General features: G+C 43.8%; 1 protein-coding gene across 2 annotated transcripts; it reads right to left on the bottom strand.

Moving 5' to 3' along the window:
* Positions 1 to 5,000: 5,000 nt before the first annotated feature.
* Usp11 (ubiquitin specific peptidase 11) lies at positions 5,001 to 22,498 on the bottom strand. 2 transcript variants are annotated; one of them, XM_038317245.2, is made up of 21 exons: positions 22,294 to 22,498; positions 14,706 to 14,815; positions 14,362 to 14,492; positions 14,082 to 14,199; positions 13,479 to 13,624; positions 13,281 to 13,342; positions 13,018 to 13,160; positions 12,510 to 12,829; positions 12,265 to 12,423; positions 11,707 to 11,931; positions 11,515 to 11,598; positions 11,327 to 11,421; positions 9,667 to 9,873; positions 7,632 to 7,681; positions 7,170 to 7,445; positions 7,022 to 7,092; positions 6,670 to 6,782; positions 6,252 to 6,401; positions 6,048 to 6,163; positions 5,770 to 5,858; positions 5,001 to 5,517 (listed from the first exon to the last, which is right to left on the bottom strand). In XM_038317245.2, the coding sequence occupies exons 1-21, from the start codon at positions 22,443 to 22,445 to the stop codon at positions 5,386 to 5,388; spliced, it is 2,949 nt and encodes a 982-aa protein (XP_038173173.1). In that variant the 5' UTR covers positions 22,446 to 22,498; the 3' UTR covers positions 5,001 to 5,385. The 2 variants fall into 2 exon arrangements, with proteins under 2 accessions (XP_038173173.1, XP_038173174.1); XM_038317246.2 differs by having other exon boundaries at positions 12,510 to 12,683; positions 13,061 to 13,160.
* Between the last annotated feature and the right edge of the window lie 3,946 nt (positions 22,499 to 26,444).

The following is a 26,444-nucleotide window of genomic DNA, read 5'->3' as shown; positions in this document are numbered from 1 at the left end:
AGGCTCCAAAGCTACAGAGAAACCCTGTCTTGAAAACAAAACAAAATCAACAACTGCCACACATATGTAGAGGATCTAGGTTGGTTCCATGCTGTCGGTTCAGACTCTTGAGCTCCTATGAGCCCAGGTTAGTTGTCTCTGTGGGTTCCCTTGTGATGACCTTGACGACACCCCGGCCTCACCCTTCATCCCTCTTTTTAATAGGATTCCAGGACCTCAGCCCAGTGCTTGGCTGTGGATCTCTGCATCTGTTTCCATCAGTCAGTACACACTTGATCTACCTGTGTGACTCCTAGAGGTCGAAGCAGGGCCTGCCCCTAATGCTTGAACTCGTTTTGGGAACCTTATACAGGGTTGGCTTGAACAGCCTTAAACAAGGGGAGGAGCTAAATCCTACTTGAACTAGATATGCCATGTTTTGTTGATATCCATAGGAGGCCTTCCCCTTTCTCAACAGAAACAGAGGGGAGTGAATTGGTATGGTAGTATATTATTTGTGTTTTAATAAATAAAGCTTGCCTGAAGGTCAGTGCAAAGCAGCCTCATTAGTCAGCCATACAGGCCAGGCAGTGGTTGCACACACCTTGAATCCCAGCAGCCACACTACTCAGCCATAGAGACTGGGCAGCGGTGGTGCACACCTTTAATCCCAGCACTAGGGAGGAATATAAAGCAGGATGAGACAGATCTCAAACTCAGTTTTATTCTGCGGATTCGTGGAGGCAGGATGATCATTCCGGTTTGAGGTAGAGGTAAGAGTTAGTGGCTGGATGTTTTACTTTTCTGACCTTCAGGTTGAACCCCAATATCTCTCTCGGAGTTTTTATTATTTGTGTTACAATTGGCACCCAACATTTTTCACGAAAAAGCCACTGGCACAGGCCAGAGCTGCATGCCAGCCCCACCCGGCTAAACTTTCTTTTCTTTTTTTCCCCAAGCCTCCCAGCGAGTTTGGGATTTTCCTGTTGTAGACTCTCTGAAACAATCTCCAATTGCCACCCAAACTCCAGAAGCACCTGGGCTCCAAATGCTGTAGGACTCACCCACCTTTGGCTGGTTCTGTCTTCAGTAAGCCATCCACCATAGGTAATTTTTCTGAGCACTCCCCTGTATGTTTTTCAGACAGACAGCTCTCTCTCTCTCTCTCTCTCTCTCTCTCTCTCTCTCTCTCTCTCTCTCTCTCTCTCTCTCTCTCTCTCTCTCTCTCTCTCCCTCTCCCCCTCTCCTCCCTCTCCCTCTCCCCCCCTCCTGTCTCTCCCCACTGTGGGTTGCCGGATCTCCCTGAATCCCCTCCTCAAGCTGCTGTCAAACTAGGTAGCTGCCTTGAAATCCAGTCAGACTTTTACTGTTCCACACAGCAGCAATAAGCCTCTCATCTTCATCTTCATCAACATCGTCAGTAGATTTGCTAAGACAATTGGGAATTCTTAAAGGAGGAATTAGTTAAAAGAGAGAGCTTTTACCCACACTAAAAAAAATGGGAAAAACCATTGCAATGGAGAGATTTGGGTCTCTGTATGATAATATTCTGGACAATTTGAAAATGGAAGGATTAAATCAAAGGATATCTAATTTAGATGGGATTTATGTAATGTCAATTGTAAACTATCAGTTTTAGCATAAAAACAAAAGTCTTATTTAAAAAGTTGATTAATCTGAGTGCTAAGATACACACCTTAGAAAAGCATAATAAAACAGATCACAGAGATATTCAAATACAGAGAGGAATTTAATAGAGAGCCGATTTGAGCATTGCATTATAAGAATAAAGAGGAACAGCCTAAGGTTTTCAGACAATCCTTACAGGATTTGCCAAATCCTTACAGGAATTGCCAAGTGGCAGAGACTTTGTTACAGTTAATTGGACTCCTATGCCAAACTTAGAGTCTCATATGGCATGCATTCACCTTTTGTGAAGCAAATGTTCAACTCATGATCAGTTTGTAATAGAATTATCCCTAAAGACTGGTTAGAATTAGTTAAAGGTGTTTGAGAGCCAAGTCCACAATTTCAATGGAGTACCTGGTTCAAAGAGGCTAACACTATTGAACAATGGAATAAAGCTAGAGGTAGGGAAATCTCCCAAGATCAAATTCTTAGAGAAGGAGTCTATGCTAATATAGAAAGGCAAGCTATATATAATGACCACACCCTGGATTTATGCTGCCCAGCAGCTTTGAATGCTTGGGACAGAATTGGAGAAATAGGAAGGAAAATTGAGTCATTTGCTAAAGTTATCCAGGGCCCAAAGGAAGCCTTTACATATTTCTTACAAAGCTTGACTTCAGCAGCAAATAGAATGATACCAAATTCAGAAGCTAGACAAATAACAATTGAATCTCTGTTTTTTGAAAATGCCAAGTACCTATGCAAAAGGATAATTATGCCATTAAAGGCAAGATCAGCACCTTTGGGGGAATGGATCTGAGATACAATTAATATTGAATCTCCTGACCATGATGATGCATGGACAGGAGAGGTGATTTCCAGAGGTTTGAGGAAAAATCAAAATGTCAAATGTTATAATTGTGGCAAACAAGGTCACCTTAAAAGGGATTATAGACAGGCCATTCCTAGAAACAATGGATTCCACCCAGGGAGTGGTTTACCTATGAGGGTATGAGCGTAACTTGTCTTGTTCTAGCAACAAAATGTTTAACTAAGAATGTAGCCCACAGCCTTCAACTAGTCTATTTATTTCCTTGTATCATGTTAATGCAGTTTTTTTTTTATCTTACTCCTACCTTTGGGGGTTGGGATATTTTAAGCAAATGGAAATTAAATATAGGCGATTTCAGTATTCATTGGAACTCCTTCCAGGTACTATCCTATGTTTTCTGTTTTATTATTTTCAGTCATGTCTCTGTTCTCTTTACTACTTTTCTAATCCCCACGCCCCTACCCTGGTAAGTGGTATTTTTGTCAAGGCTGGTCCCCCGACACAAACCAGACCAAACCAGGCATGGTAATCTCAATATTTGGAAGGTAAAGACAAGGCAGACAGAAAATGAACGAGCAGCCTCCATCAACAAGCAGAGAACAATATTGCATAATAATAATGATATAATAAATATTCTTGTTCTTTGATCCTGGTTTAGTGTTAAAACTCTGGGATTCCAGGTATATGTTACCATGCTCAATGTACCTTTCTTTTCTTTTCCTTAGTGACAGTGTGGGAGGAGCCCATTGTTCATTAAAACCTTTTCAAGCGTACTTGAATTTATAGTAATGAGGAGGACCTTGGTGAATCCCTGGATAGCTTTAGAATAGGGGCTCATTGCTGTAGGAAATAAATTAGTGATTAGAAAGCTAGAACTTTAGGACTAGCATGGTGGTACCTGACCACACCCCAGCAGGAAGAACAGGAGTTCAAAATTATCCTTAGTTACATAATGAGTTTGAGGTTAGTCTGGGGTATATGAGATTGTTTCAACACCCCCTCGCCCACCCCTAGGCTTTCAACCCCCACCACCCTAGGTAGGGGAGAGGAGATGGAGATTAATTACCAATAGCCAGTGATTTAAGCAGTTGTGTCTGCTTACCTGTGTAATGGAATTTCTATAAGCACCCTTATATTAGGCTTAGAGAGCTTCTGGTCAGTGAGCATATATATAAAGGGGCTAGAAGGTGCCCACTCCCCATACCTCACCCTACACATGTCTTCCACTTCACTGTTCCTGAGTTGTATCCTTTACTCTTTTGCCAGACCACTGCAACCTTAGTGGGAATAGCCCTTTGGATGCCATTAATCATTACTCCCTCCCTCACTAGGGCTAAGTAGCTTATTTATATCCAGATGCCACACATTTATCCTGTCTATTCCACCCACAGCTGTTCCCAAAGGTGATGATGGTTGGTTCCTCTGGGTAGCATTCTGTCTTTTGACTATCCAGTTATGTCCTTTGGCAAATAATCCCACGGCATTTTTCTCTGAGGAGCTAGGAGGCAATTCCTGGTGGGGGCTGTGGTGGGACAGAGGACCAATCCCCTAGATAAGATAATAAAAACAGCTGGCTGATGTGACTCAAGTATACTAGGTTCATAGTTCCTCTGAGGACAGGATCTTCTCAGAGAGTAGTATTAGGACCTGAGTGGTGGTTGGGTGAGTATCTTTATGCTCCCAATGTTTGCCCGCAGCCATGCCTGTCACTTCGTGTCCTCAGTATCTCAGATCCCTCAAAAGATCTTCAGCTCAAAAATCTAGACTAATATATAGATACACCAATAAGCTGAAAGAACCAAAGCCATTCCTTTACTTCTGTACCTGTTTTCAGAAACTAGAGATGATGACTCCAGTAAGAATCTATTATGAAGGCAGAGTAAATATTTGTAAAATGCTTTGGAACCAGGTGTGGTAATGTATGCTTATAATTGTAGTGTTGAGGAGACAGACAGGAAGACTGCTACAAGTTCAAGGCCAGCCTGGTCTATATAGCAAGTTCCAGGCTTAGCCATGTAGTTCCTACAGCAAGCATTTTATTTATTTATTTATTTATTTATTTATTTATTTATTTATTTATTTATTTATTATGTATGCAATATTCTGTCTGCGTGTATGCCTGCAGGCCAGAAGAGGGTACCAGACCCCATTACAGATGGTTGTGAGCCGCCATGTGGTTGCTGGGAATTGAACTCAGGACCTTTGGAAGAGCAGGCAATGCTCTTAACCTCTGTGCCATCTCTCCAGCCCCTACAGCAAGCATTTTAAAAGCCTTTGAAAGGTAGTCCCTGTGGTACAGGTGATTAATAACCACTCAAAACTTCCAAGTGTTGTGGCCATGCCTTTAATTCCTGTACTTGGGAGGCAGAGTAGAAGGCCTGGTCCATACTGGGAGTTTTATGACAGCCAGAGCTACATAGTGAGACCCTGTCTCAAAAACAAAACACCTACTCAAAACAGCATCAACCACATACCACACCTGATCTTCAATAAGTACATAGAACAAAGACCTATGACTAGCACGTGGTAATTACATAGAGAAGAAGAAAAACAACACTGCTAAGCATGGAACAGACTGGAGTTTTTTATGTATATTTAACACACAGCAGAAGGTATATGGTGTCAATAAGAAAATACACTCTGTGTTCATGTGAACCCCCATTATCAGCCACTAAGAACACTTTGGGGTGAGGAAAAGATGGGAAGGGGCAACATAAATAAGACTAAGAGGAAAGTCACTGCTGTACAGGCACACACGGGCAGAAGCACACTGCCAGGGGCACAGGGCCTCTTCTTTCTGAGAGAGTAAATACAGCGGTACAAGAAAACAGTAGCCACGGACTAAGCCTGCAATGCTTTGGGGGCAATGAACACAGGTAAGAAGAGGGGTAGACATAAGGGGGTATTGAAGGGGGCTTCCTTATCTGTGGTAGTCCCAGGACCCTTTAGTTAACATCCATGATTTCAGGGTTGGGTGTCGAACCAGAGGCAGACGTCGGGATGTCAGATGAGGCAGTCTGGGACTGGCGTCGAGCCACATCTTGGCGTTGGTAGAACAAGACATAGGCTGCCTTGGACTGCAGAAGAGGATATGGGTCAGTTTAGAAGTCAGAAGGGGGTAATAGAAAAGGGGGCAAGGCTGGGCGGTGGTGGCACATGCCTTTAATCCCAGCACTCGGGAGGCAGAGGCAGGTGGATCTCTGTGAGTTCAAGGCCAGCCTGGTCTACAAGAGCTAGTTCCAGGAAAGGCTCCAAAGCTACAGAGAAACCTTGTCTCGAAAAAAACAAAAAAAAGGGGGGGGGGGCAAGTGGGGATACAGAAGCTATACCTCAATCTGATTCTCATTCACAGGTGAGACACTATTATCATCAAAGTAGTGCCACTGGCCACTGTCCTTGTTGCAGGCAAATGTTGTATCTGAAATAAACAAAAAGCCATCCATACCACCTTTCTGGTTCTCTGGGGTGTCCACATCTACTTTTATGCTCCCCCTGCCTTGATAATTTTGTCTCTGGCCCATATACATTGTCACACACTGGGTACATCCTGAGCCCTAGTTTAGACGCCCCCCCCAGGACATGTCCCTGCCCACAGACTGGCACATACAGTGTCCATCACGCATGCCACCATAATGGTTGGAAACTGCGATGAGATCATATTTGTACAGTTCTGGAGCAGAGTCATTCTTTGGTTTGATGACAAACTCAGAAAAATCCAGATCCCTGTGAATGAGAAGATAGTAACTATGGGTGGCCTCCACCTGTACCTTCCCATTTCCCATACACAGCCTTTTACTCCAAGGCTCCTGACCGGATAGGAAACTGCACCAGGGTGTCCAACTTCTCCCGAGATAATTTGGAAAAGGAAAACCGCTTCAGGTGGATAATGAGAACTTCAGGCAGCATCCAGAGGTCCAGCTTCTTGGTGGCCAGCTGGTGCTGCTTACAGGAGGAGCAGTACCTACAAATAGAACCCAAGTCAGGAATGAACATGAGCACCTGCCCCATGCCTTGTGTGCTCTTCATGCTCACCACCTGGTCTACAGAGATTCATTCTCATCCAGTCTGCCTCCCTCTCAGACAGCTTCACTAAAAGATTGCAGGCATGGATTGCTTCTTTTCATTTTCTAAAGGTTCTCTGACTTTCTGTGTGCCTGGTACTCTCAATTGTTCTTGTTTGTGAGCTAGTACCACTCACAAACTCTCTTCTGACCATGCCAGGCCCTTACCAAGGGTTCTCCTTCTCAAGTGTTTCCACGGTGGTGAAGAGTTTGATACACTCCTGCAGCTGCACTGGACTTTTCTTCATCATATATCCCACACAGTCATGTTTCACATAGCCCTGGGGAGGAGAGTTAGTGTCCAGAGGATCACGCATGAGAAAGGTCAAGAAAAATAGGGCAGTGTGAATCATAGACCATGAATCATGGCACTCCCAGAAGTGTGCAGGGTCCAAGACCAGGCCAGTCCTGAGCCCAAATCTCTTGGTTCTATTCCTAGATGAAGTTGGGGGGAGGGTGTATAAAGGGTTGATGTTGAGTTGCAAGGGTCTCCCATCCCTAGGGTCCCATTTCCATTTACCTCAGCTTCCACTTCATCATAGTAACGCCTTTTCATCTCTGGTTCCCAATCCATGGCAATGTATGGCTGGGCTAGGGGTGCAAAGAAGATTGTTATGCTCCTGTTGCTACTAGATTCTCCTATCTGCAACCCCAGCCAAATGACATACTTTGAATTTCCTCAGCGGAGGTGGTCCGGTCACTGGTTCCATTGGAGTTCACCGTTTGCAGGGTAAACAGTTGCTTACGCCGTCGCCTTGGGGGCCACTGAGATGTGCGAAGGCTGTTGTCTAAGAGGAATGGGCATCTCCTAGTGACCCCAGAGCTGGGTCCAGCCTGCTCCTGCTCTGTTTCTTGGACACTATTGGTAGTGGAAGGGCCAGGCATTTCCTCTTTTTCTTCATCACTGCTGCTATCTTCATTGCCATCATCATCCTCCTCATCACCTAGAATGAGAAGGACATCAGGGGTGGGCACTCCATGGAACTGGGCTTTGATACACATCCTGAGGAACCCTGTATGGGTCATACATATTTCCCAAACATACTGCTCCTCAACCCTTTACCCATACTAAGTAAGATACACACATTCTTATTGGGCCTCTCTCCCTTCTCACCTTCCTGGGGCCTCACCTTTTTCATCCCCATCCTCCTCATCTGAAGTGGGTTTGGTCACATATCGTCTGTAACAGAGCAGAGAAGACTTCCCAAGGCAAGGGACACAAGGATGGTGGGTCATCCCAAGGTTTTACTTGAGTATGGTAGAAAAGTCAGTGGTAACTTATACATAAGCAGGTTTCTTTCTTCCCTTCCTTCCTAGGTTTTTTTTTTTTTTTTTGGTTTGGTTTTTGGTTTTTCAAAACAGGGTTTCTCTGTAGTTTTGGAGCCTGTCCTGGAACTAGCTCTTGTACACCAAGCTGGCCTTGAACTCACAGAGATCCACCTGCCTCCTGAGTGCTGGGATTAAAGGCGTGCACCACCACTGCCCAGTGTGTTTTTTGTTTTTGTTTTTCGAGACAGGGTTTTTTAAAAAAACTTTATTTTATGTGCATTGGTGTAAAGGTGTCAGATCCCCTGAAACTGGGGTTACAGACAGTTGTGAGCTGCCATGTGGGTGCTGGGAATTGAACTTGGATCTTCTGGAAGAGCAGCCAGTGCTCTTGACCACCAAACCATCTCTCCAGTTCCCGAGACAGGGTTTTTCTGTGTAGCTTTAGAGCCTGTCCTAGAACTAGCTCTAGCCGGGCGGTGGTGGTACGCACCTTTTAATCCCAGCACTCGGGAGGCAGAGGCAGGTGGATCTCTGTGAGTTCAAGACCAGCCTTGTCTACAAGTGCTAGTTCGCACTCAGGAGGCAGAGGCAGGTGGATCTCTGTGAGTTCAAGACCAGCCTTGTCTACAAGTGCTAGTTCCAGGGCAAGCTCCAAAACTACAGAGAAACCCTGTCTTGAAAAAAACCTAAAAAAAAAAACTAGCTCTGGCCTAGTTTAGCATTCTTAAGACCTAGGAAGGAGCCGGGCGGTGGTGGTGCATACCTTTAATACTCGGGAGGCAGAGGCAGGGGAATCCAGTCTGGTCTACAAGAACTAGTTCCAGGACAGGCACCAAAGCTACAGAGAAACCTTGTCTGGGGGGAGGGAGGAATGCTAAGCTAATGTTTCAATACTGAGCTACATTCCCAACCCTTACCTGAAAAAAATTTTATTTTGAGATAGAATGTTTTTGTTTGGTTCTTTGAGAAAGGGTTTCTCTGTGTAACAACTCTGGCTGTCCTGGAACTTGTTCTGTAGATCAGGTTGACCTTAATCTCAGAGATCTGCCTGCCTCTGCCTGCCAAGTGTTGGGATTAAAGGTGTGCGCCACCATCATCCAGCTTTGAGACAGTTTTAGTAAATTACACAAACTACCACAGCTGCCCAAGTAGCAGGGATCATAGGCATGCACCACCATACCTGGAAGATGGTAAAGTAGTAACATAAATGCATGAAGAAGTTAAGGATGCCAGTAGTGGCCTACATATAGCTATTCTTATACTGGAGTATGGAGTTTAAATCTAAAGTCACTGGTAAACATATATATATAATTAGTTATGAATTTGAATTGACCTCAGAGAAGCCTTAGGATGAACTTTTTTTGATTTCTTGAGACAGGGTTTCTCTGTGTAATAAGCTTGACTCTCCTTGTTCTAGAACTTGCTCTGTAGATCTGGCTGGCTTTGAACTCACAGAGATCCACCTGCCTCTGCCTCCCAAGTGCTGGGATTAAAGGCGTGTACCGTCACCACCTGGCAAGGATGAATTTTTGAATTAGAATGAAAAAGAAATTAATTCAGATAATACTTGCCTTCCATGGTAAGGACTAGATTTTTAGATATAAGAATAAACTACCAGTAAAAATAAAATACATCCAAGTCTCTCTGTAGAGACAATTACATACAAAATGAAATTGTCCCTACTTTGTCTTGTTCACCTCTATATTCCCAGTACCAAAGAGAAGCACTAGAGGAGGTAGAGGTCTAGAAAAAGAAAAAGTCCTGGAAGTTGTACTGCTATGTTCAATTTGAACTGTCATTTGGATGTGCCAAACTCAGAAGCCACGTCAGAGTGTTGACCTTGGTCTCCTCACTCAAATCCACCTCCCCTAACCCTAGTAAAGTGGCGGTACTTACGAAAGCCGATACATGAGGATGTTATATAGGCCTTCCCAGGAGAACCGGTCCCGGGGCACGGACACCAGGAGAGGGTGCCCAAAAAGTATCAGACCATAGTAGGAGTTGTTGTAGTCTCGGGATAAGGTGCGTTCTCGCAGGTAAACAGGAACCACAATATCATCTCTTGAACCCTCAACAGGCTCAATCCGACCGGTCACCTCATATCTGTGTAAGTGGTGGGGGTAGGGAGGTGGGCAGTCATTAGTTTATTCTTGACTAAGGAATCCCAAGAAACAATCCCTGACTTTGCCCTCCAATTGCTCCATTCATTCACCTCAGTCCAAAAAAAGTGTAGGTTTTTTTTCATTTATTATTAGTATGTGTGTTTAAGTATGTGTATACACATACCACGACACATGTGGAGGTCAGAATACATCTTGCAGGAGTCAGTTCCCTCCTTCCATTACAGGTACAGGTTTTCAAGCTTGTGGAAGTGTTTTTACCCAGAGCCATCTTGATGCCTCACCTAAATATCTTATCATTACTGTTTTGTGTGTATGGGTGTTCTGACTGTATGTATACCTGTGTATCAAATGTGTTCCTGGTGACTGCAGAGGCTAAAAGAGGGCACTGGATTCCAAGACTGGAGTTACAGATAGTCGTGAGTCTCCATGTGGGTGCTGGGAATTGAACCTGAGTCCCTGGAACACAAGCCAGTGCCCTTAACCACCGAGTTAGCTGTCTAGCCTTTTCCCAAAATATTTAAAGGGTCTAAAAATCTGTGAAACATGGTACTTTATGAACTACCAGATGACTTCCATAGCGCTTTGTCAATATACTGTTTTAGGAAGAGCTTTGGTAACAGAAATACGGAGGGGGTTAATAAACAAGCATTAAAACATTTTTCCTGTAGAAAACACTTTCGTTTACAAAGAAAAGTTCTCTTTTTTTCTTTCTATCTATCTATCTATCTATCTATCTATCTATCTATCTATCTATCTATCTATCTATCTATCTATCTATCTATCTATCTATCTATCTGGTTTTTCGAGACAGAGTTTCCCTGTGTAACTTTGGAGCCTGTCCTGGAATTCACTCTGTAGACCAGGCTGGCCTTGAACTCACAGATATCCACCTACCTCTGCTTCCAGTATGCTGCAATTAAAGGCATGTGCCACCACCACCACCAGGCTACAAAGAAAATTTCTATTCACAAAGCACTGTTTAGTTTTTAGTTGCCCAAAGTTTTAAAATTGTGGGAAACAAAGCCTAGTTCAGTGGTAGCGCACGTGCCTAGCATGCACGGGGCTTGGGTTCTAATTCCAGCACCTACAAAATAAAGAATGGATACATTCAAAAAGGAGCATATTACTGGACAGAGTGGTACACACCTTTAATCCCAGCACCTGGGAGGGAGAGGCAGATGGATCTCTAAATCTGAGGACAGTCTGGTCTACATTTTCCAGGTCAGCTAGGGCTACATAGGGAGACCATCTCTCTGTCTCTGGCTCTCTCTACATATTTATTGACTTTTGCATATATTGGACTGTAAGTGTAGCTCACGTATTAAGAGCACTTGTCTAATATGCTCTTGAGTTCTGGGTCCCATCCCCCAGCAAGGCAAAATAAAAGGTAGGGGGAGCTTCCTTTCTTCACTCCCATTAGTCTTTTAACTCACACAAAGATATCATCACGATCCAAGATGCTACTCAGAGGGTCCTCCAGTTGGTAGAGCTTATAGAATCGGTGACTGAACACATCAGCTACTATCATCTGGGAATAGGAAAGGGACATGGGAATAGTCAGTATGCAAGGCCCTTTTTCCTTTAAAACCTACCTACCCAACCTCCCTCTGCAAAGTCTTACCTTTTCTGGTGCAACACTTGTGTGTGTGGACAGGGCCACACATAGATCTGAAATATTGCCTTTCTTGGGGACCACAACCCGGTGCTGAGGGAGAAATAACATCCACAGAAGAGGCAGGTTAATGTAGAAAACCTTGAGGAAAGCAATCAAAATTCTGACTTCATGTCCCTCATTGTGTTCCCATACCCCCACCTGTTCTGGCTTGCGGCGGGGATCCATGGGGACAAAGAAGACCTCCAAGACCCTCCTGGGGCAGACAGGTAGTGGGACGCTGAGGTAGCAGAAGGGATCAAAGGTCACAGACACATTGCCACAATCAGGGCACACCAGAGTGGACTTGAAGAGGCCATGGAAAGTGTCCACAATCACAGAATCATTTCGTCGTTTGTGGTTTTGCCAGGCTTCCTGTGCTACTTCCTGTTGAAAAGTGTCATAGTGGGTTAGGAGTAGAAGGAAAAGTTGGGGATGGATTCATAGGGGTTTTAGGGAAAGGACCTATTGAAGTCTAGTGGCAGAAGGACAGCTAGGTCTATCTGGAATCTATGTTTACTGTCAGAGCTGGGATTTATGAAGGACAGGAACTTAATTGGGGTTACTCTGAGGTAGGTATGGGAACAGACATGGTGCTATGACAAAGGTTGGAGTAAAGGTCAAGGTAGGGGAACTGAGGAAATGGTAAGGTGTTAGGTAAACCAGGGAAACCAGAGAATTCCCAAGGCAGTGGTCATGCAGCTTTAATGGGTAGCCTACCAAATCCGGTCGCCCAGCACCATTGCATAGCTCAACATATTCTTTCTTTTTTACTCGATTGAGGTCCTCATGCAGTCCATCCAGGAGGAATGACAGTAGTTCCTGTGAGTCATGCTGCTGGTAGCCCAGGAACTGGGACGCAAAATGGCCAACCTTGTTCTGAGGAGACAGTCGGGTAGTAGAGTGAGCAGGAGTTAGGAGAAGCAAGAGAAAGGAAGGTGGAAGCCCATGGGGTTGAGTCACACCTTGAACACATTCGGCACAATGGAGCGGTGGTAGCCAGACCAAGTCTGCTTTACCAGATCAGCATAGGCCTCAGCAAGCTCACCCTTCATTCCCAGAGGGTTGCGGAAGTTGAGTTCCTCCAGGTAGCGGTTGTTGAGAAAGTACTCCGTAAGCTGTGGCACATTGCTGAGGCACTGTGGTAGCAGGGCCCAGTGAAAGAGGTAGAGGAGAGGTGAGGTGGCCCAAGTGAGAAAAGAAAAGGAGAGGGGAATGGGAGAGAGAAGGGGAAGGGTTGGCAGTGGGGATGCAGTAAAAGGATCAGGGAAAGATGTCAGTATCTCTGGAGGAGGAAAATGGTAGTGCCAAAGGAAAGAAGGGAGAATGGGGAGCAAGTAGAGGGAGAAGGTGTTGATACTTCAGGAGAAAATGTGGGCACACCAGATCAGATTTGTGGAGCCTTGGCTTTCAACCTGACCCCTTGTGCTACAATCATCATCCCCCTCCATCCCCTAGCTCTGTCCCCAATACCTAATCCCTGTAGCTGTGCCAGACATAGTTCTAATGGCCCAACCTGTAGGGCTGAGTTCATGAAGCATGTGTTGCCCAGATTGGTAAGGCCACAGATGCCCGGCTGGCCCTGGAAGTCTTCATCCTCTTCTGGCATGTTGTTCCTGGGGTTGAATGAGAAACCCTATGAGCTAAGAGCCTACTACGGGTGGGTGCTCTGTATCCATAGGTTCTGTATGCCTCTATGGGATACCTCAACTCTACACAACACCCCAAGTGCTCACATGTCATACAGCTGTGCGCTGGGCCAAGTGCCATCTTTGTTTCGGGTCTCCATAATGACCAACTAGGTTAGAAGTAGAGAAAGGAAAAGGAGACTATTAATGAGAGGCCTAAAGTGCACCCTGCCATTCCCTGATCTGACTACTGCCAGGAATCTGTCCACCAGGCTACCTGTGCAGAGAAATCCTCTCCATTGTTACCTGCCCAGTCTCAAGGGAGGCATCAAGCAGTGTGATCTGTGTGTTGCACAATCGATCCAAAGAGCCCTCTGAGTTCTTGACCCAGAGGCGTGTATCTTCCTGAGGCTCCACCAGAAAATGCTCTCGAGCTGTTTGTAAGACTAGGTCTGTGGAGGGTGATGGAATAAGACCATAAATTCTGGGATCCCAGAATACTGACTTCTTTGATAGCTTTAGCTCATTTTCAGACTTTGTTTACTTAGCCAATATCTGTGTCCTCAAATCAATCTCCAAATGAGATCTCCAAATCAATCTCCAAATCTCACACACTTAACACACTCATAACTCTTTTGCACTCCACTCAAACAACTGGAATATAGCTCATCCTCTCTGGACTCTAGCAGACACCCAGTGTCTGTGCTCAATTTGGCCACCACTACTTTAGTCCTCCACAGTTTGACTGGTGTCTTCTCAGGATGCTGTAACTTGATCCCCACACATCCTCAGGTCATTGAGATGTGACTCAAGATTAAAAACAGGAATTTATCCCAGAGGCCCTGAGACTCACCAACAGTATCAGAGGCCCTGAGACTCACCCACAGTATCAGAGGCCCTGAGACTCACCCACAGTATCAGTGTGGCTGAACTGAATGGTGAGAGCTGTTTCCATATCACTGTGCTGGACAAGCAGCAGCTCTATTGGGTATAATTCCACCTTTCGTATGCCAGGAAGTTCTATAACCTGTGAAGGCAGAGGAGCATCAACACCCATAAACCTACCCAACTGACAGGGGAGTACAGGTACACACAACTCTGGACCTCCCCCAACCCTACATGGTCTTCCTCCTCCTCAGTTTCCACAGAAATCTAACATATGCCCCTAGTATCTGCCCCACCCATATACCTTGCGCTCAATAGGTGGCTGGCCATCTTCTAGACCATACCAGCTGACCAGGTAATTCCAAGCAGTCGCTGGGAGCAGCACATAATCATCTCCTTCTAGCAGTCCCTCCCTGAGGTGCCAGCTTATCTGATCTGCAGGGAGTAGCAGGTATGGACAAGACAGGGCATGGATTAAGAAAGGAACTGTTAACTCTGGCCACCCCACAAACAACTAAGCTTAGAGAATGGGAGTTGGCCACCCCACAAACAACTAAGCTTAGAGAATGGGAGTATGGTCACTTGTGGGAACAGAGATGATCAGAACTCCAGGGCAAGGTTGATGGGGGAGAGGCAGAAGTTTGGTACCTTCGAAGAGTCCAGTATTGTTGATACAGCCAGGAAAGGTATCAGCATCCTGGTCCCCTTCCTTCACATACACCTCCCACTGTTTATACCAGCGTTGCTCCACAAGGAACCTGGAACCCAGACAGACAACAAGGGTGTCATATGATTATTTAGGAGCTAGCTATTCAACTTCTCATCACTTGCACAATTAACCACCAATCCACTATAATTCAAGAAGAAAGTTTTCAGCAGCATTTAAAAAATAAGTAAAAAGCAAAATTTTGTGAAATGCATATTTGGACATTAGATTACTCATTTTTCATTCATTCCCCTCTTTTTCCTAACGAGGTCTTATGCCATCCAGACAGGCCTGGAACATACTATAGCTTAAGTTGGCCTTAAGCTCTGCGCATCCTTCTGCCTCAGCTTCCCAAATGCTGGAATTAAAAAGGTGTGTACATAGCCCCATGTGCAGCTATGTTATGAATTTAGTTTGAATTTCAGACAGGGTTTCACTACACAGTACTGATTGGCAGTGAACTTGTTGCCTCAGCTTCCATGCTAAGATTACAAACATGAATCACACCTGACTTTGAATTTCTGCATTTCTGTTTTTGACTCTACATTGCCTTTCTACTCCCCAGACCATGCCATATTACTTGTTCCAGAAAAATACACATTCCCACTAGATTTGTTGCCGACTCAGGCCACAAATCTATCATTCAGCCTATTAGCACATACACTGTCATTACTCCTTCCAGCTTTACTGGCCTTTACAGTCAGTTTATGAGGTTCACTTATGAAGTAAAGTTAATTTAGTATTTTCAATGCAAAGGAAGGCCCTGCTCAACTTTAAAAGCAAGATGTTAGGGGCTGGAGAGAGATGGCTTAGTGGTTAAGAGCACTGGCTGCTCTTCCAGAGGACCCAGGTTTGATTCCCAGCACCCACATGGCAGCTCACAACTGTCTATAACTCCAGTTCCAGAGGATCTGACACCTTCACACCAATGCACATAAAATAAAGTTAAATAAACTATTTAAAGAGTAAAAAAACAAGATTTTATTTCTAATTATGTGTATCTCTATGTATCTGTGGGTAGAAATGTGCACATGAATATAAGTGCTCATAGAGGTCAAAGGCTTCAGATCTTCCTTGGAGCTAGAGTTACAAGCAATTGTGAACTCCGAGTTGGTTCCTCTGCAAGAGCAGTAAATCTGTTTAACACTGAACCATCTCTCCAGCCCCTCACCTTAAAAAGCAGAGTTTGAAAGAAAATTTAACATTAAAATCACCCTGTAGCAAAACTTCAGTTACTTTAGGATTGGGGATATAGTTTAGTGGTAGACTACTTGCCTAGCATACAATAGGTCTTAAATTGAATTCTCTCTCTCTCTCTCTCTCTCTCTCTCTCTCTCTCTCTCTCTCTCTCTCTCTCTCACACACACACACACACACACACACACACACACACACACACCTAACTAGGCAGGTAAGCACTTGGGATGCAGGAAAACTTCTTTAATTGTGGGCCCGGCCAGGGCTAGCATAAAATTTAATCTCATAAAAACAGGAAAAACAAATGCAGACACCACTCTGGGACAGATATCCTCAGAACAAGGTAGTCACTGACCCAGGGATGGATGGGATCAAAGCAAGGCCACTGATGACTGTTATCTGATCAGAAAGAGTTAACTCTACCTTAAGCCCCAGCTACAAAAGTTCCATTGCCTGCACACAACACTCCTGCCTCAGTGAAAGCTGCCTCTTACATAAAAAGCTCTCCACTTGTGCCTTTTTCCATCTTGGTGAATTCTTCCTTTCTTTTCTTTTCTTTTGTTTAAGGGGTTCTTTGTGTAGCAGTCCTGGCTGTCCTAGAACTCACTTTGTAGACCAACCTGGCCTCGAACTCACAGAGATCCACTTGCCTCTGCCTCCCAAACACTGGGATTAAAGGCGTGCGCCACCACCACCCAGCAATCTTGGTGACTTCCTTCATTACTCCTATCACCAGCCTATCACAACCACCCTGCACAACAATATAAAAAGTTACAGATAATAAATATAACATTGCTCTATCAAATTTATTTAAATAAGTTTACTAGTAAGCTCCTTATTGCCCATTATCCTGTGGCCAACATATCAAAAGATGATTAGGATTTGGGTCTTTCGTATAAAATTACTATAGTCATTTTTTTTTGTCACCAAACTATTACCAATTTTTAATGCTTTCTTTTTCATACTTTTAATTATGTACTTGTGTGAGAGTATGTGCATGTGATCTCAGGGGCTCTTAGAAGCCAGGACATCAGATTCACTGGAGCTAGAGTTACAGGTGCTTGTGGGCCACCTGTTGTGAATGTTGGGCACCCAACTCTGGAAGCAGTATCTATTCTTAATTGTTGAGTCATTTCTCCTGTCCCCCTCTTTAACATTCTTTTTCATTTTGAGACAAAGTCTTACTATGTAACCCTGGCTGTCCTAGAACTCACTATATAGACCAAGCTGTCCTAGAATTTGCCTGCCTCTGCCTCCAGAGTGCTGGGATTAAAGGCAAGCGCTATCACCACCTGGCTGCATATTCTTAATTCATTTTATTTTTGGTGTTGAGACAGGGTTTTATGTAGCTCAGGCTGACCTTGAACTATGTAAAGAGGATGGCGACCTAGTAATCTTTACCACGACCTAGTAATCTTTACCACTATAGTCTTATAAAACTAACTAGATTTCTCATCTTGCTTGTAACATTTTTGAGACATGGTTTCACTTTATAGTTCCAGTTGGACTAGAGCTCATTATGTTGCCCTGGATAGCCTCAAACTCATGGCCCTCCTGATTTAGCTTCCCAAATACCAGGATTTCAGATGTTTTACCATGCTCATCTTGTTTCCTAAATATTCTTCCCAGACTGGCCTCAAACTTGTGGCAATCCTCCTGCTTCAGCCTCTTGAATACTGAAATCACACATGAGCTACCTTACCTACATCTCTTAAGTACTGCTTACCTGTCTTTCCAAACTTACCAAAAACGTTCTTTTATGCCTAAATTATCTCTGGGAGATAACACAAAGGACAATAAAAATTTATATATTCATATTCATTCATTTTTGAGACAGAAACTCAATGTATGACCTGGAACTCACTTTGCAGACCAGGCCTGCCTTTTCTTTCATGGTGTCGGCAGTAAAGCAGGAGCTACCACACCACTGGGAAGTTTTAATTTGAAATTTTGCAATAACTTTCATTTTTCCAACTTCTTTTTAAGAACAAGCTCTTACGTAGCCTACGTTGACCTTGACTTTCTGATTCCCCTGCCTCTACCTCCTTAATGCTGGGATAAAAAAGGGGGGCCTACAAGCATGTGTCAGCATTCCCAGTTCTTCCTATTTAATATTTTTTAAATGACACATCAAAAAAACTGAACTTTGGAGGCTATCAAAGAACTGTCACTAGTCTGTGGCCAGCCTGAGACCTCAAAAGAACAAAGTTTATCTTCCCCGGTTAAGTATAGTTGATCATGTAGGATTAGACATACTACTTCAAAAACCTTGCTTAAGTCCTATGAAACTGGTTTCTCTTTATGTCCTGTGCACCTCTCTAAACCTAGCTTCCTTTCTTCCTTTACTCAGTAACCCTAGTCAGGCCTGGTGGAGGTGGCTCACACCCCTGATCCCAGCAGGCGTATTTGAGTTCGAGAGCAGTCTGTCTGGTCTACAGATCGAGTTCCAGGACTGCCAAGGCTACACAGAGAAACCCTGTCTCAAAAAACAGGAAACAAAAAAGAACTCATAGTTGCTTACTGTTAGGAAGTTGTCTGTGCCCTGTACACTTCTGCCCAGGGTTTCTCAACTGTCCCTTGATTCAAATGTGTAGATAAATCATTGTCACAAGAACTAAAACTTTCCTAGGAACTTATCTTTTTAGAGTTTTAAGTGTGGTCTCAAAACCTTTAGGGCTGGGTCAAGTTGTTTGCTGTGTTCAGATCATCAGTATCTACGTAAAAACTGAGGAAACAGTCTGGCATGGTGGTAATCTTAGCACTTGGGGCAGGGGAGTGGAGGCAGGTTTATTGGCCAGTCTAGCTGAAACAGGGTTCCAGGTTCAACCAGAAGCCGCCCTGTATCAGAAAATAAGGTAGAAGGCAGGTAAGATGGTCCGGTAGGTAAAGGTGCTTGCCACCAAGCCTGTTGACCTGAATTTGATCCCCCAGGACCTACAGTGGAAGGAGGTAACTGATTCAGTTCTCTGGACTCTCAGCAAAGTCACATGGTGGACCCCACCCCAAAATAAATGCATCTAAGATGTTTAATCAGTAAAGACAACCAAATTAATTAACTGCACTTGTTTAAATCTGCTATAGAACCAAGCAAGGATGGGAGATGTAGATAATACCGACACAGATACACAATTTGGAGCTAATCCTTGAGTTTAAATGCTTAATAAACGTATTTCCCAACTAGGGTAGCAAACACATATATAACATTGAGATACTTTGCTCTTACCTAATTTAGATAAGCATCAAAAGTGGAGCTTGGCAAGACATATCCGTAACAATTCCAACAGGAGAAACAAATTGGCTTTAATATTCAACCAACACTGGTGTGGTAATTTTTTTAATGATGTGAAATTAACATAAATACCCATTTTAAAATGAACAATTCATTAACATTTAGTACATTCACAATATTGTGTACCCACCACCTCTACTTAGTTCCAAAACATTTTCCTCACTCCAAAGAAGATCCACTACTGGCAGGGTAATTTAAAAGGCCATTAGCAAAGAAGACAAGGCATGAATCAAAGCTTTGAGAACCTTTTGGACATCTCCAAATGAGCTACAAAAAAAAAAAAAAACAGTCTGCTTACTGTTTATTTTCAGGATGGATCAAGGCTATTTCTTTTTGGAAATCTATGATATAATGGCATAAAATCATTATATCCTTCATTTTGGAACTGTAATTTATTTCCTCAATCATGTATACATATTTCACTGGCACTGTTATTTAGGACCTCTGTAAAGTGGGAAAACCTAGAAAAGGCCCTAAAATGTAAAGAACAGCAACAGTTTAATATGGATGGCCCTGAGAGGGAGGGGCTGGTGGGCTGGTAATCAGAGAGATTAGAGAAGAAAGTTAGAATGGAAGTAGGGTACCAGCCTCCAAGTCTTGCAAGTCACTCAGGATTTGACCATTTATGCATGAGACAGGAAGCTGTTAGACATCCTGGGGAACAGATGGACATGATATATACATATATATTTAAATATGTATTTTAAAGAATCACTGCTTAAGAGAACAGTATCTTAACATTTGAGAAACCTGGCAGACAGAGCTATAGTCAACAGATCGAGGTTAATGTCTCAAATTACATCATACAGATAACCATTTATCATGTCATATAAGGGCTCACGGTATGCATCTAGTCTATTTTATAAACACACACTCTCTCTCTCTATATATATATATATGTATATATATACATATAAAAATGAATAGTGGAAAAATCTTATGATAATGAAACATGTGAAAAGAGCCCTTTAATGCAAAATTTAGGGTAACAGTTTCTCATGAAGCAGGGAGAGGAATTTTCATCTGAGAGGAGCACAGGATTTTTTTAAGGTAATGTTATGCATCTTCACATGGGTGAATCCACTCATAAAACTTTGCATTTTTTCTTTGAAATAAACTCATTGTAAACAGAAATCAGAATAAGAATAAGAAGCAGTAGCAGCAGCAGCCAGGCATAGTGGAGCATGACTGTAATCTCAGCCAGATTTCTGCGTTTAAGACCAGCCTGGTAGACATAGTGAGTTCCCTGAGACTCGGCCTCCAAAAAAGGGGGCAAAATAATACAAAGACTTCTCTGTATGCCCTTAGATTCCCCAAATCTAACACACTTTATCCATTTGCTCTATTCTTATTTTTCCCATATTATTTTTGGGTTTTTTATTTATCTTAAAATAGAGAAAAAATATGTGCATTTGTGGTATACAGCATGATGATATATACATTGAAAACACTAAAACAAGCTACTTAACATAGCAACTGTGTCAGTTTTTTGTGTTAAGAACATGTAAAAATCTATTAAGCAATTTTCAAGTATAGACTAGGTTGCTATTGATTATTATCACCATTTTGTACATGGGTTTCTTGAATTTGTTCCTCTTGTCTAACTAAACTTTGCATTCTATGACATATATTTCCAGAATCTTCTCCCTCTCATATGTATTTTTACATAGGCTAGTTTTTCAATCATTTGATGTTGCTTACACCATGGTCCCTTATCCTTAAATTTTTAGCATGCACTTTTCATCAAACAAGGGATATTCTTTCATTACCACATTACAGATATCACAAATAAGAAATTATCAGTAGCAATATTTTATCTACCGGCCTGAGTCAAATCTCACCGATTTTTTCCCAATGAAATTTACAGTGAAAGAAATTATGAGAAAGAACCCTGATTTTAAAAAAAAATTTATTTTTCCTTGTTCTAGGATCCAACTGAGGATCAGAAGTTGTATTTAGTTGTGCCTTGTTAAACTGCATTAATTCCTTCAATCTGGAACCGTTCTTCAGCATGTCTTTCACGACCTTGCCATTTTTGAAGTGTATGAACCATTTCTTTCAGCAGGATATCCATCAATTTATGTAAAAATGTTTTATACTATAATCTTTGTAGGTCTTACGAATTTCACAATTTAAAAAAAGAGGCGCAACTCGGAGAGAAATAAGAACCCGGGAGCAGTAAATTTTGAGGCAATGATTAGCAGTTTTAAAAAAAAATCAGTAAAAACAATTTGTCAAAGCTGTGGATTCTTTTTAAATAAACATTTTCTACTGATTACAAAAATTTCTTAAATAGAAAATTTTTTTCAAAGAACCTTCCTTTGTAATCACCTCCACTTTCTCCTGTCCTAGGAAGGAGACCTTGGCTACGACGAATTTAAAAAAAAAAAAAAAAACATAAAATATCGCGTCACAATCTTTGCTCTTTTGCAGGCGCCATTTTCTGCCCTAGGCGCCGCCCTCCTCCACAGTTCGCCCCACCACAGCCCTTAGCCTTGTTCCCAGGAGCCGGGCACCCTCCCCCAAAGCACCGCCCCTCCGCCCCTCGGCCCACAGCTATAGGCTATGCAGTTGCTCTTCAGCTGACGCCACCAAGCTCGTCTGGTTCCCAGGCGCTTCCAAGAACACGTCGGCCGTTCCTCGCAACCGACGCAACGTTTCGTAACACACGCCACGCCCCCGAGTTAAGGACGGAGCCAGCCTCCTTTCCAGGCTCCAGGTTCCCAGACGCAGTCCCCTCTCACCCCCTCCCCTGAAGATGCAGTCCCCTACCTCCGAGGCCTTTCCCTCCACGCCCCGCCTCTGCCACAAACAAACCCCATTTTGTCCTCAGGCGGCCAACTGCCCCACTCGGGCCCCGCCTCTTCCCCAAACGCTGGGATCCATTCACTAGCACCTCCACGCCCCCTGTCTCCCACCTGCCCACCCAGCCCCTTCCCTGCCTCGCACCTCTTCTTCGTCAGAAATTTGGCTTCTAAGTACCCCGCGGATATTAACGCCCCCACGGTCCCCTTGGCCAAGGCTTCACTGAAGCCCAGCCTCACCAGCTTTCGCCAGCTCGCAGTGGACGCTCTCGCCCATTCTCGACTAGGCGCCACTGTTCGTCCAGGCCTGGCATTGCCTCGCGCTGTCTCTCTCTCTCCTCAGCGGAGGCCGGGATGGCAGCTGCAGCTGAGTCCTCTGCGACCGCCGCCATCACCGACCGTTCTCCTCCAGCTGCCGACGCAACTGAAAATAGGAAGAGGACCCTCAACTGGCACTTCCGGATTCTGTCCCGGAAACGGAAGCAGAGCCCCCCAACAATCAGGGGGCTACTGCCATCTTGGAAACGTCACAATTAGGCAGAATTGGGTGGTGGGCCAGGAATTAACCCTTCAGTCTGGAACTAAAACACGAGTGCCTTGTGTAATTCTAATACTAGGTCAAAAGGTCTTATGGAAGGTGGAGGCCAAAGGTTTTCAAGATGAGCAAAGATATGTGTTTAGGGCCTCACAAAGAATGCTCATAGCAAGTCTTCCTGCCCCTTGTCTGTTGAGGACTGCAGCCCCCTATTGTGAAAGCAGCATTTTTGTTAGCCTAAGTAGAATTACCTTTTATTGCACTACCCTTCTTATCCATCAAAACCAAATGTAGGGGCTGGAGAGATGGTTCAGCGGTTAAGGACACTTGTTGCTCTTTAATTCCCACATGGTGGCTCACAACCATCCAAAACACCAATTCCAGGAGATCAGCAGGAATGCACAAGTTGCACATACATGCATACAGGGAAAACATCCATACACATAGAGTAAAATAGTTAACTTTTATTTTCGTTGTTTTTGTTTGTTTAGGTTTTTCCGAGATAGGATCCAGACAGATCCTCAAACTGTGGCCACAGGCTATCAGCTTAAGAAACCTCGGGCGTTTCATAAAGTCAAAACTATTTCTGCAGTATCTTCGCTCTCATTTTTATACATAATGGAATTACCCAGAGAGTATTTCAAAATAAGCAAAAACTCTTTGGGTGTCCTCAACCTTTATATAAAGGAAATCTGAAGCCAAAACATTTGAGAACCATTGAATGTGCCAGGGTTTCTTTTGGTGTTTTTCTGAAATAGGGTCTCAGTTCTGAATATCAAGCTCAGGTTGGCCTTGAACTCATGGTGGTCCTCCTGCCTTAGCCTTTCAAATGCTAGGAGTACAGGGTTACGGGTGTGCCAGGCTCTATGCTAGACTTTAACTTCAGCACTAGTTTAATTTCTTTGCTGTGGTAAGCACTACAGGATGTTAAGCTGTGCCCTCACCTCTACTTCTAGAAAGCGGTGGCAACCCTCAGGATAACAAATGCTGTGTACCTCCAAGACATTACCAGATGTCCTCTAGTGGGGAGGTTGTCTCTGGTTGAGAAGCATCCTATTAGGCTGTTACCCTTTTCTATTAGGACTCTCAGCCCTACAGGTTGGTGATGACTTTAATTCTTTGCACCTCTCCACCTTTCTTTTGGCTGTCCTCACCTGCCAACAACCCACAAAGTCCACAAGATCATGGCTTTGGTGCTGGTTTAGTGATTACCTTCACTTTTAATAGTACACATAGGCTAGAACAGACTTTAAGACTTGTCTTTCCATACTTACATAAACCCATGTGCATACATGTCTGCTTGCACAGTTCAACCCTCCTCACTCTCACAATGATCTAATTTACCTCTTATTTTCAGTGAGCTTCTGTAAGGACTTTGATAGTGATGGAAGGGTGTCTGTTACTGTGGTTTTATCCTGTAATCCACCCTGACACAAATGAGGTCACAACTTCATTGCATGAGCCCTGAAAAAAAGTGAACTCCTTTAAGCTGTTCCCCACCCCCAAAGAACATAGTATTGAAATGGGAGTTTGGCACAACTAGATAGCTGATCTTTAAACCCATCTGAATTGACTCCTTTCATTGCCTCTCTGCAATCTGCATCCTAGAGCTGGGTTTTTTTTTTTGCCTTCCAGAGGCCAATCTCACCCCATACCAATTTCAAGAATGGGGACATGAAGTCTGCTGAGGAATTTGTAGATATCCTATCCATTACAAAACTGACAGGGAACAGGAATGTGTCCTACTGTTTTTTTTTTTTTTTTTTTTTTTTTTTTTTTTTTTTTTGAGACAGGGTTTCTTTATAACCCTGGCTGTCCTGAAACTCCCTCTGTAGATCAAGCTGGTCTCAAACTTTGAGATCTGCCTGCCTCTACCTCCTGAATGCTGGATTTAAAGGTGTGCATTACTTCCGTCTGGACTATTTTTCCAACTCTGGAACTGGACAACCATTGTAGTTTCAAATTGAGATTTCTAAGTGCTTACAAGGACAGTAATTAAGAGGTTCATTAGGTCACCACTGCTGTGCTCCCAGACAGCCACTAGGCTTGCTAATACTTGCCCTGCCCACCCCTTTTCTGTTTCTCTTCTTTGCTTTTCCCAAGATGGTGGGATGGAGTATTATTCATGGACAGAGAAAATTAAGGCTGTGTCACTTTTTGTGCACTGTGTGTGCAAAGTTACATGTGGAAGCCAGATGAATAGGATGTCATCCTCAATTGTTCTCCACTTTGTGAGGCAGGGCCTCACCTGGAGTTCACCAGTTCTTCAGACTGTCTGGCTGGCCAGCAAGTCCAGGGATCCTGTCTCCACTCCCCAGTATTGAGATTTTAAGTGCCCACTATACCCAGCTTTTTTTTTCCTACACCCAGGTTTTTTTTAAAAATATCATGTTCAATCTCGGGCTGTTGAAAACACCATGTAGACGACTTCCAGACTTTCCAGAAACCAGCAGTCCAAACTTCTGGCAGTATGACCTCACTCCTGACCTTTTCTAAGTCTATATTAAAGGATTCCTTTATATAAACAGTGGTCAAAAATCTCTCCAATTGGTCTTCCAACTTTCTTCAAACTATACTTTCTGCCTCCATTCTGTTAGGCTTGACATGACTGGATAAATCTAAGTCCTCTATGTTCAATTATTGATTCTCATTAAGAAAATTAAACCTGCCTTATTGCGTCAACTCATCCCCGTTCTATGTGCAATTCCTCCACTCCAAAGTTTTTTTCACAGTTCCACCACACTTCCAGAAACTCCTTCCCAATGCTTCTTGTTGATGGGACCAGGTATGAATTCACCAAGGTCCCAGTAATCAACCGAGCTTGAGCCCCCTTGCCTTTATGATAATTTACAACCAGACTTCTCACTTTAGACTTTTTTTTTTAATATTTCATACAGCGATTATGATGCATTCAGGAACCCAATCCCCCCAAACCCCACTAGAAGGGCACCCTCCCTTGCCCTCCCACCCCATTTAAGGGTCCCAAGGCTTAGGGTGGAGGAAGGGGAGCAAACCATCCATCCAAGAGACTGTTCTTGCCCTGCTTTACCCTCCCAGGGATTGGGATATAACAACTGGGCACAAGCTCCCACTCATGTCCCCATGCTTGTGCTCATATACATACTATATATGGCTCCTCACTAAGCTGGTCAATTCCTGGCAGAGCCCCTACTCAACAGCACCGAGTAGGACAGGGCAGGAGGGCTAGGCAGAGCTGGGCTGGGGAGACCCTGAGAAGGAAGGAGGCCCCGGCTACAGGACTGAAGGAAGGAATAATAGGCCCCCAAAATGTCCATCTCCCAGTCTCTGGTAGTTCTCAGGTCCCCCTATAGCTGGGGACACTAGATGGGAAGAAAAGTGGCTGAGGCATGCTTTCCCATAGTCAATCCCAGGGTCTAGTTAGTGATGGTCAGGATCTGAATAGGGTCTGGGTCCCTGCCTCTGAAAGGCTGGGAGTGGGACTTCATTGCACAAAATACTGTAGGAAGGCCAACACTCAGGGAGTAGGGCCCAACCAGTCTGTATACAGAGATATTGCATTAAAAAGTGAGAACCTCATTTAAAATAATAATAAAAAACAATGGAAAGAAACTAACAAAAAAAGGCCCATACAGAGGCAGGTGGGACAGGTGGAAATGCAGGCAGAGGATGCCTCAGACCCAAGGCCATCACCACCTTCTAGTCAAAGTCAATCAAGAGCCCTGGCCTGGGCTAGCTCCAAACCTCTGGCTGGCCATAGGGTAGTGGTCCTGTGGGAGAACGTGATGAAGAGGGGAAGGCCTAGCCTCAATGTGGGAGACTGACATGGCCATTCCGTCCGCCGGCAACTACTAAGACAGAGACACAATCAAGCAAA

Source organism: Arvicola amphibius, chromosome X, assembly GCF_903992535.2.
Source record: "Arvicola amphibius chromosome X, mArvAmp1.2, whole genome shotgun sequence".
In the NCBI taxonomy this organism is placed as follows: domain Eukaryota; kingdom Metazoa; phylum Chordata; class Mammalia; order Rodentia; family Cricetidae; genus Arvicola; species Arvicola amphibius.
The sequence above is the reverse complement of the archived record's forward strand: the minus strand, read 5'-3'. Positions and strand labels throughout refer to the sequence as shown.

Coding starts and splice junctions, on each gene's coding strand:
- Usp11 (XM_038317245.2), bottom strand. CDS start 22,445: ATGGCGGCGGTCGCAGAGGACTCAGCTGCAGCTGCCATCCCGGCCTCC. Junction 9,874..11,326: donor GATCGTGATGATATCTTTGT/GTGAGTTAAAAG, acceptor CCACTTACACAG/ATATGAGGTGACCGGTCGGA. Junction 7,446..7,631: donor GGAGGATGGGGATGAAAAAG/GTGAGGCCCCAG, acceptor TTCTCATTCTAG/GTGATGAGGAGGATGATGAT.